General features: G+C 40.4%; 1 protein-coding gene across 1 annotated transcript; it reads left to right on the forward strand.

Moving 5' to 3' along the window:
- The first annotated feature begins 299 nt into the window (after window positions 1-299).
- On the forward strand, window positions 300-6,806 carry C7H1orf162 (chromosome 7 C1orf162 homolog). The gene is made up of 7 exons (XM_019730553.3): window positions 300-421; window positions 766-893; window positions 1,568-1,646; window positions 2,403-2,472; window positions 5,591-5,688; window positions 5,980-6,029; window positions 6,276-6,806. The coding sequence occupies exons 3-7, from the start codon at window positions 1,610-1,612 to the stop codon at window positions 6,429-6,431; spliced, it is 411 nt and encodes a 136-aa protein (XP_019586112.2). The 5' UTR covers window positions 300-421; window positions 766-893; window positions 1,568-1,609; the 3' UTR covers window positions 6,432-6,806.
- Window positions 6,807-10,453: the final 3,647 nt, after the last annotated feature.

Below are 10,453 nucleotides of genomic sequence, written 5' to 3' on the forward strand. Positions count from 1 at the left end.
CTCTTAACACTTCTTTGGTTTTCTTTAGCAACCTCATCTCCATGGTAGGAATAAATGACACAATAAAATGCTCAGTGACAATGATAATGTCATACTGCTGTTGTGCCCCCCACAGTATCTGGCGTGGTGGTTAAATACTTAACATATACTTTATTAGAAATAAACTTGTCTTATCCCCTTGTGCCCTGGTGTTCATGTGTCAAAAGATAAAAAAGGAAGCTCTCAGTTTATGGGATTAAAAATACAGTAAGTATTGGCCGCAAAGAGGAAGTCTGCCCTCGAGTTTAGTTAAGATTTGCGACATAGCTTGATGGTAGCAGTAAGCATTTCATCATTTCTGAAAAGTGGGAGTAGCCGCGGAAGCAAGTGAAAACTTTAGTTTCAGATCATGGCGTCTTATGACCAGACTTTCTCTTAAAAGGTAAATGTATTTACCCCATACTTTTAAGCTAGATGAAATAATCATTCACTGAAAGAAAAATGTCATCCAATTGTTATGATGTCTATCTTTTTTTTTTTTTTTTTTTCTTTATTTGGTCGTGTTTGAAAGTTTGCATTTAGTTAGTGGATTTCATGGCAATCCTGGAAGAGTCTCCGTTGCTGGAGAAAATGTGAAAAAATATATAGCACTGTTTTCTATTTTAATTTATGCTTCTGTCAAATGTGTGGGTTTTTTAAAAAAGGTAATGTATTTACTGCTTTTCTCAGCCGGGTTCTGTAAGTAGCTGTTTCCCTGTGGCATTGTGTGATGGTTTTGTCTTTCAGGGCGGAGTGGCCAAACTTTTTTTCGAGGTGGCTGTGGTGACATTTCTCTGGCACGGTTGTAAGTTCAGAGCCACTGATGTGAAGGTTCAGATGTTACAGAAAAGCTCTCCACCTTCACTTCCCCACGGGTAAGGTAGTGGGAGTTTAGGTGGTTTTATTTTTCTGCTTTTCAATACTTTATATTTTTTGGTACAAATGAATACGTAAAAGACAGAAAATATTGAAAGCTTACCATAACAAATAGGACCATAGCCTAGAGAAAGATATTGGCTTACTCAAAAAGACAATAAGTGAACAGAATAGAAGAGTCTGATGTTAGCCTAGAGGAAGGTTCTCCAACGGCGAGTTTGTCAGAGTTTCCTCAGGACTGCCAGGGGAGAGTCAGGCAGGTGCTTCGGACCTAGGCCGCGCTCAGTATTAAAAACATCCGTTCATCTCCCATCCTTACTTCAATTCAATGCTTACGAAGCAAAATTACGGTTTTAACTGGCTTCTTATATGTTCTGATAGATAGAATGCTACTCGTTACACCAACATTTCCTTATGTCATTCCAGTTCATACATCAGTCTCCTGTGAGTTGGTGGGAGTTAGTTCTGGGACACTCAGTCACTTCGTGGGGCCCTGATAAGATCAAATTTCTGAATTTGCAAAGCCGTGGACTGGCTGCTGAGCTGCGGTAACCACACCACGGAAAGTCTGTCACCGCTGACCTCACTAAAGCACCCACCCATTACTCGCCTCTCACTGTTACTGCTCCTATATAGAGATACAGTTGGCCCCTTCACTGCCTCTCCTTTCCAGGCTTTCTAAGAAGTAACTTCTGTATTCTGAAAAGAAGACAGCATGGGAGGAGGACAATCCAAACCTAAATCCAGCACCGGTAAGTTCAGGGCAGAAACCATCACCTGACTTGCTGCTGAGTTAAAATGAACTGAAATAACTGGAAACTGCTGGAGGGTTGTCATGGGACCACATTTCCAAAGTTGGAAGAATCAGATTTTACCATGATGCAGAGTCTAATGCCAAGAAGAGTGAAAAAGGAGACCAGAGAGAATTGTCTGACCCTCCACACTTGAATAAAGGTGGCTCTGTGCTCGGTATTAGACCAGCCTTGGTAATTTATGGGGATCTAGTTCACTTCCCTTGCTACCCCCAACCATCTGTGGTGTGGGCATTGGGAAAAACCAAGGCTGCCTTTGGCAAACAAATGAACAAACCAAAAAAAACCCCCCCAAAAACGCAGCAGTTTCCAAGGTCAGATTCCCAAAGCCCTTGGGAAACACTAGTTCTGAGATTCTCTGCTTAAATCCAAGGGAGAGTGTCTCTCCCTCGAAGTCCTGTTAAAATCTATGAGGGCGAGACAGGAGATGTCTTTGTCAAAGGGACATAGGGGGCTACAGAAACACTAGGCTCTTCTTTTATTTGTGTCACTGGTGGTTTGTTAAGTTTCAGTTCTAATTTTCATGTTAAAGGATCCACGATCTAAGGAACAGCGTTCCGTCCGTTTGCAGAGTTGTAGCCCCCAGCATCAATCTCCACTGGTTGCTTGGAGAGAGTGGGGCACCTGGGGACACTTAAGCTGTAAAGATTCATGAGAAGTGGCAGATGCACTAACCGCCTTCATGTTCTCTCATAGACGCACAGAGCATCCAAACCACAATAGCCCCAACAGTTACCCCTGTACCCTGTTTCTCCAACTATCCCATGTAAGTAAGCGTTCTCCCACCCATCTATCTTGTTTCACGTGGCATTTGATTTTGTGTTGACAGTTTTGCCTTGCGGACTTGGAGAGGGAAGTCTGGGGAAGAGGCCAGAAAACAGTGGAATAACTAAATCGGTGTTTTATCTTCATGGTGTTTCTCTTAACCTGGGGAACCCCCAAGCCTCAAGAGATGCATGAATCCCCTAAGTTTATAGATAAAATTTGCAGTGTGGGGCAACTGTGAACATTATTTTATCAATTATAGTTGACATACCATATTATATTAGTTTCAGATGTGCTACATGGTGACTAGTCATTTATATTACTTACTCAGTGATCACCCCGGTAAATGTAGTACCCATCTGACACCATGAAGTTATTACAATATTCTTGACTATATTCCCTAAGCTGTACTTTACATCCCCATGACTGTTTTTATAACTGGCAATTTGTACTTCTTAACCCTTTCACCTTTTCCACCCAGCCCCCTAACCCTCCTCCCATCTGGCAACCATCAGTTTGTTCTCAGTACCTATATATCTGTTTTTCTCTGTCTGACTAATTTCACTTGGCATATACCCTCTAGGTTCATCCATGTTGTTTCAAATGGTAAGATTCCATTCTTTTTTATGGCCGAGTAATATTCCATTGTGTATCTGTACCGCCTCTTCCTTATCCAGTCGTTTATCAATGGACACTTAGGTTGCTTCCATATCTTGGCTATTGTAAATAATGCTACAATGAACATAGGGGTGCATATTTTTTGAATTAGTGTTTTGGATTTCTTTGGATAAATACCCAGAAGTGGGATTGTTAGGTCATATGGTAGTTACATTTTTAATTTTTTGAGGTACTTCCATACTGTTTTCCAGAGTGGCTACTCCAATTTGCAATCCCAACAACAGTGTATGAGGGCTCCGTTTTCTCCACATCCTCACCAATACTTCTTGTTTGTTGATTTATTGATGATGGCTATTCTACAGGAATGAGGTGGTATCTCAATGTGGTTTTTATTTACAGTTCTCTGGTGATTAGTGATGTTGAGCATTTTTTCATATGTCTATTGGCCATCTGTATGTCCTCTTTGGAGAAATGTCTATTCAGGTTCTCTGGCCATTTTTTAATTAGATTGTGGTTTTTTTTTGGTGTTAAATTATATGAGTTCCTTATGTGTTTTGGATATTAACCCCTTATCAGATGTATCATTGGTAGATATCTTCTATCATTCAATAGGCTATCTTTTTGTTTTGTTGATGGTTTCCTTTGCTGTGCAAAAAGTCTTTAGTTTGATGTAGTCCCATTTGTTTATTTTTTCTATTGTTTCCTTTGCCCAAGGAGACATAGCCCAAAAAATTATTACTATGAGTCATGTGAAAGACTTCACTGCCTGTGTTTTCTTCTAGGTGTTTTATGGTTTCGGGTCTTATTAACATATTTAAATTTTTAATCCATCCTTTTCATCTATTCTTCTTATATATGGTGAAGAAAGTGACGCAGTTTCATTCTTTTGCATGTGTCTGTTCTGCTTTCCCAACACCGTTTATTAAAGAGACTGTACTATCTTTGCCCCGTTCTATAGTCTTGCCTCCTTTGTTGAAGATCAAGTGACCATATAGGCATGGGTTTTTTTCTGGGGTCTCTAGTCTGTTCTATTGATCTATGTATCTGTTTTTGTGCCACTACCATGCTGTTTTGATTACTATAGCCTTGTACTATAGTTTCATATCAGGTAACATGATACCTCCAACTTTGTTCTTCTTTTTGAAGAGTGCTTAGGCTATTCAGAGTCTTTTATAGTTCTACGTAAATTTTTGAATTATTTGTTTTAGTTCTGTGAAAAATGCCATTGATATTTTGATAGGGATTGCATTGAATCTATAGATTGCTTTGGGTAGTACGGACATTTTAACGATGTTAATTCTTCCTATCCATGAGCATGGTATATACTTCCATTTGTTTGTATCTTCTTTAGTTCATTTCTTAAATGTCTTAGTTTTCAGAGTACAGGTCTTTTGCCTCTTTGGTTCAATTTATTCCTAGATATTTCATTCTTTTAGATGCAATTGTAAATGGGATTGTTTTCTTAATTTCTCTTTCTGATGATTTGTTTTTGATATATAAAAATGCAACCAAGTTTTGAATATTAATTTTGTATCCTGCTACTTTCTGGGTTCATTTGTTAGTTCGAATAGTTTTTTGGTGGATTCTTTAGGGTTCTGTATATATAGTATCATGTCATCTGCAAATAATGACAGTTTTACTTTTTCCTTTCCAATTCAGATGCCTTTCATGTCTTTTTCTTGTATGATTGCTGTAGCTAAGACTTCCAATACTATGTTGAGTAAAAGTGTTGAAAGTGCACGTCTTATCTTTTTTCTGATCTTTAAAAATGCTTTCATCTTTTCACCATTATGACATTAGTTGTGGGTTCATCATAGATGGCCTTTATTATGTTGAGGTGTGGTCCCTCTATCTCCACTTTGCTGAGAGTTTTTATCATAAATGGATGTTGGGTTTTGTCAAATGCTTTTTCTACATCTACTGATACAATCATTTGATTTTATCCTTCATTTTGTGTATGTGGTGTATCACATTAATTGATTTTTGGATATTGAACCAGCCTTGCATCCCAGGAATCCCACTTGATCATGGTGTATGATCTTTTTAATATATTGCTGAATTTAGTTTGCTAATATATTGTTGAGGATTTCTGCATCTATGTTCATCAGGGATATTGGCCTATAATTTTCTTCTTCTTCTTCTTCTTTTTGTTTTTTGTTTTTTGTTTTGTAGCACCTTTGCCTGGTTTTGGCATCTGGGTAATTGCGGCCTTGTAAAATGAGTTTAGGAGTCTTCCCTCCTCTTCAGTTTTTTTGAATACTTTGAAAACTATCAACATTTCTTGAGGGGGAAGAGAGCCCACAGCTTTCATTGAGGCCTCCAATGGATCTGGAACTCGAAAGTAAAACATTGAAAATAAGTGGGTGAGAATGAAAGTTAAAAAACAATGTGAAAGCTATTTCAGAGGTTTACCCATAGGTGGACAACGTTATACTCTGGTCTTTAGGAAAGGCCTTCAAAAAGCCCAGCACATCATCTGCTCCCTTTCTTTGCCACCATAGCAAAGAACGTCATTTGGCCTTAGCCTTTGTTGCTGGGATTCTACTGACTCTGCTGCTGACGAGTCTTGTCTACCTTATCATAAGGAGCTACAGAAAACGTAAGTGGCCTCCAATAAATGGAGCAGCTCTTCTTTCTCTGCCATTGAGAACAGAATTAGCCTTGAGTGACTAACGGGAAGGAGGGGATAAAACCCGCTCGGGCCACCCTTTCTGCAGCCGAGGATTCGAATCCCTGTACTTCTCTCCCTGCCCTCCAGACCCTCCACCTTTCCCACCTGCAACACCTATTCACACCCCACCCCTTTGCCCAAGATTGAAGGGAGAGTCTTCTGATTCTTCCAGACCCCATTGGTGAGACTTGTCCCTTTTCTCCTTGACACTTGTGGCAGGTCACAGCAGTCCCCAAGCCCTGGATCTTCACTCAGATCCTCTGTCTAAGGTAAGAAGACCACGCTGTTTCTGCAGCTCTGGAGGCCTGCTGCCATTGGAATTTCCCTCTCTGCTATGCCCTATCTGCTAGAATAGTGGTATTGCTTTTGGGACACATTGGCAAATGAGTCTTTGAAGAGTTCTTCTGATCTCTTCTCTGACCAAAGCTTTCAGGTTGCTTCTGAAGAGGCACTTGCTCCTAAAGAGACACATTCCTTCTCATTGAACTGGCTGTTCCTCCTTCTTTCCTGTTTAGTTTCCATCCGTCCCAGATGAGGCACTTACCTCGGCCAGCATGACTTCCAAAATCTCAAATGAAAAGAGAGATTATTTGACTGCAAAGCATTCTGCAGACACTGACTCCATTGTCTATGCTCAAATTAAACTGACAGACTCACCCTGTTTCCAGTAAGGTTTGAACCCAGTTCCTCTCATCTCAGCTCTATCTTCACACATCACTTTCCCTTTTTACATATTTTGGACCACAACCTGTGTGAAACTGCAAACGAAGCTGTTTGGGTGTGATTTGACAATGTTAGCCAGCAGTTTTGAAGACCAAGGACCAGTCTTTTTCCTGGCCCAGGAAAAGATTGCTGGCCCTCCCACTTGGACCAACAGCCTGTTAGCCCCCTGAGGGCCAAGACTGCCCCTCTTTGTTCCCTTCCAAAATGTGTGGTGCAAGCTCAGTGCATCAAGACTGTTCACCCAGTGGCGTTGATCAACTTGAAAGGAGTCAACCAAATGCACAATCTAGCAAGAATTACAAATAAAAGCAAACCCTCTGTAATCTTGGCTCCTTCATCATTTGTCTGTCCCTGTCACCTCCTGATATCAGGGCCAAAGTTCCAGAGCTCATCCACAGCCAGAAAAGACTAACGGAGGTGGTGGTACTCAAGTTCAGGATCGATGCAGGCGCAGGTCTCAACCACTGCCACTAACCAGCTACATTCATTTGGGCAAGTTCACTAAACTTTTAAAACTTTAATTGCTTCATCTTGAAAATAAAACTAATAACGCTTACCTCTTATTGTGAGAATAAATGAGATAACATATACCGAAGCCCTCTGCACATGTCGAAGTGTTTTTACACAAATACAAGGTCCCTGTGGTGGAAAGTGTTCACCAGAGTTGGATGCCCATCTCCTTGCAATAGCGTGATGTGAATAACATTATATGGAAACTAACGACTAATCTAAACAATCTCTCCCCACTCCCAAATCCCAATGTAGAATTCCATACTTGACCCCAGTAAAAAATACCAATAAGATTATTTCTTACTCAGCAAGATTATGCTAAAGTTCCTATGTTAACAATAAGCAAAAAAAGAAAATCCAGGAAAATTCATAAAAATGAGCAAATTAATAAAAGCAAAATGGGAAGGCTAGCCCTCACGTTAACTAAAAGTACTGTTTTATTAAGCATCACTAGTTAAAACAATATGTGAATAGTTCATGAATAAGAAAATCAGCAGAATAGAATAAAAAGACCAGAAATAGACCACAATTCATAAGGAAATTTAGACTATGAGGAAGACGGCAGACGGCATATCAGATTACTTGGGGGGGAAATGGTTTATTCAATAAATGGTGTTGAGACATGTAGCCATGTAGATGAAAATAAAATTGGATCCATCTCTCACTCCTTATATCAAAATAAATTCCAGATATATCAAAAATTTAACTCTAAAAAATAATGAAAGTACTAGAAGAAAAAATAGAATTAAAAAAAATAATCTCAGCATGGAGCATGCTTTTGAATGCATGACACAGCCCAGACACCAGAAAAATTGGCTGACTTCACTTAAGAAATACCATTCAAAAGACAAATTGCAAGCTTGGAAAATATTTGCAAAGCATCTCATAGACAAAGGGCTGATTTTCTTAGTATATTAAGAGCTCCTCAACAACTCAATAGAACACTCAAGAACACAATTTTTAAAAAGTACAAAGAGTAAGGTTGGGAGATTCACAGAAAAGAAAATCAACATGGCTTTTACACATATGAAGAGATACTCAACTAATTATTTCATCATGAGAGAAATAGTGATTAGAACTATAATGAGATAATGCTTTCCATCAATAAGATTAGCAAAATTCGTAAGGTTTGCTAATAAACTGGGCAAAATTGTGGGGAACCAAGACACACATATAACTACTGGTGGGAGAGTAAGTTGGTACAACTACTGTGGAAGGCAATTTGGCAATAGCTAACGTTTTAAATTCTCTTTGTAAGAATTTATCCTACTTAAACATGTGGAAGGTCACCTATGAGTGGGGTTCATAACAGGCACCCCTTACCCCCAGCCAAGATGTGCCACTTTGGCATGTGGATTATTTTGAACTGAAGGCAATCCAGACCCTGTGTCAACAGAAACTTTTACCTCTCTTAAAGAATTTAAATTGGGGACCTTGCCCGTAATAAAAATTATCACCAGAAATAACATTTTTTTAATGACCTAAGTAGACGGCAAGGCAAACATTTAATTTTTGATCATGGAGGCACAGAGAGGTTAAGTAACTTGCCAGAGTTCACACTGCTAGTAAGTCATGGCACTGGGACTCAGGCCAGGTAGGCTGGCCCCAGAGTTTGCACATTTATCCATTATGCTCAACTCTCTGAAATAGTGAAAGACCGGGGAAACCCTCATTGTCTATTGAGAAGGCACGGCTGATGGAGTGCAATGTAACCATTAAAAAGGAGGCAGCTTTTATGTTCTAAGAAAAAAAAGATCTCCAAGAGATATTGTTAAATAAAAAGTACGAGCTGATAAAGAGAATTCTGCATCTGCTTTATTCATGTAGAAAATGTGTGTGTGTGTGTGCACACGCGCTCACACCTGTATTTCCATATATTTAAAATGTCTGCAGAAGAAAACACCATTAACTGGTCAGAGTGATTGCCCTTAATCACTTAATAACTGAGGGACTGAGAGGTGGGATGGAAGGAGGTAGGCTTTCCCTTAAAAGCTTTTTTGTAACTTTTGAAGTTCCTCACTTACCTGTTGAGCAGCTTCAGGAGGCCCAATACTTAATGCTCCCATTACCCCCTGAATTCTGAACCCATTGAGAAATAAGAAAAAGGACTCAGCAGACAGAGAACAAAGTACCATCTTTATTACAAACATAGTCCACACTGGAGAATTGAGTATATCTTGGACCTACAGACAAGTGGGCTTCAGATCAATGAACCCCATGACTGACAGAGCTGCACCAAGGCAAGTCTCCTCCCCTTGCAATCAAACCGGGGCTCAGCTGTCTCCAGGAGTTGCAGCAGAGATCACGTGCTCTTTGACAGCCGCACCCAAAAGATGCAGAAAGGAAGAGGAAGGGCAGAGTGGTGTGCCTGTTTCCCACCCCCAGCCTCACACTTCACACAGCTCACTCCACCGCGATGGAGCGTCATTGAGGAATGTCCAAGGGAACGAAGCGGGAGTGGGAAGTGGGGAGCATCCTCCATAAATCTCTCTTAAAAATACATTAAATAACATTTTTAAAAATCAAGGTAAGGAAATTGAAGTTTAAAGATATGAAATCATTTACCTAACGTCTCCCAGCTAGTGAGTGGCAGAACGAAGTTTAAATTGAGTCCTTTGACTTCAGATTCCTCGAATTTTGCCCTCACACGCAGCTGCCCCAGAGCGTGTATCCTGGCCGACAAACCAGAAAGGTAAAGTCAGGTGACCTGATGGAGAGGGAGCATGCCCATTGTGAGAGACCGCAGTTGCTCCTGACAGCTGGATTTTGAGAAAAGAGTGGAAGGGGGGTTTGAGAAAGCAGTGGGCCCTCCGAGGCAGCGGACAGGTCTAGGAGAGACAGGTTAGGGAAATAGTCTTGTGAAGAGAGCAGCCAGCCCCATGGGGGCAGCAGAGCACCAAGAATGCTCCTCTTGTAGCTAATAGTACGAAGCAACCCCAAGGGAGGCCTCTCGCTTTCAACTGTTCCCAAACTCTGGGGTGACATCAGACAATTCTACCAACCCTGAAGCTAGAAGCCACATCAGCTTTCCAGTTCAATCTGTGCCTTATAAGCAGCTATGAGAGGAGTAAGCATTGCCCTATGGCCGTCCGTTTGTACACGAAATAGTAGGGTGTTCCTCCCTGTTTTCTCGAAGCTTCCCTTTTCTAACAGCATAGCCCTGTGTTTACAAAGACTTGTTTTTTTGTCTTTTTCTTTTGTCTTCCTATTATGAAAATGTGAGCAACTAGCCTTGCTGGAGAATGAAATCAGTGAGTAAATAATTGACTATAGATTGAAAAGTTCTTTGCTAGATAAGGGAAGAAACAAGCCTCGTAAACCGGGGATCATGGAAGTAGAACAAACTTGTAGGATTCTCAGGGGAAGTAGTTTTCCAGATAGGTACTCGTACGTGTAAATCTTCTGACACATCAATAGATGGCTTTGTCTGTCACGGAAGATGGAGGTCTGCTCTCTTGCC

Source organism: Rhinolophus sinicus, chromosome 7, assembly GCF_057876585.1.
Source record: "Rhinolophus sinicus isolate RSI-liver-muscle chromosome 7, RSI-T2T, whole genome shotgun sequence".
Classification (NCBI taxonomy): domain Eukaryota; kingdom Metazoa; phylum Chordata; class Mammalia; order Chiroptera; family Rhinolophidae; genus Rhinolophus; species Rhinolophus sinicus.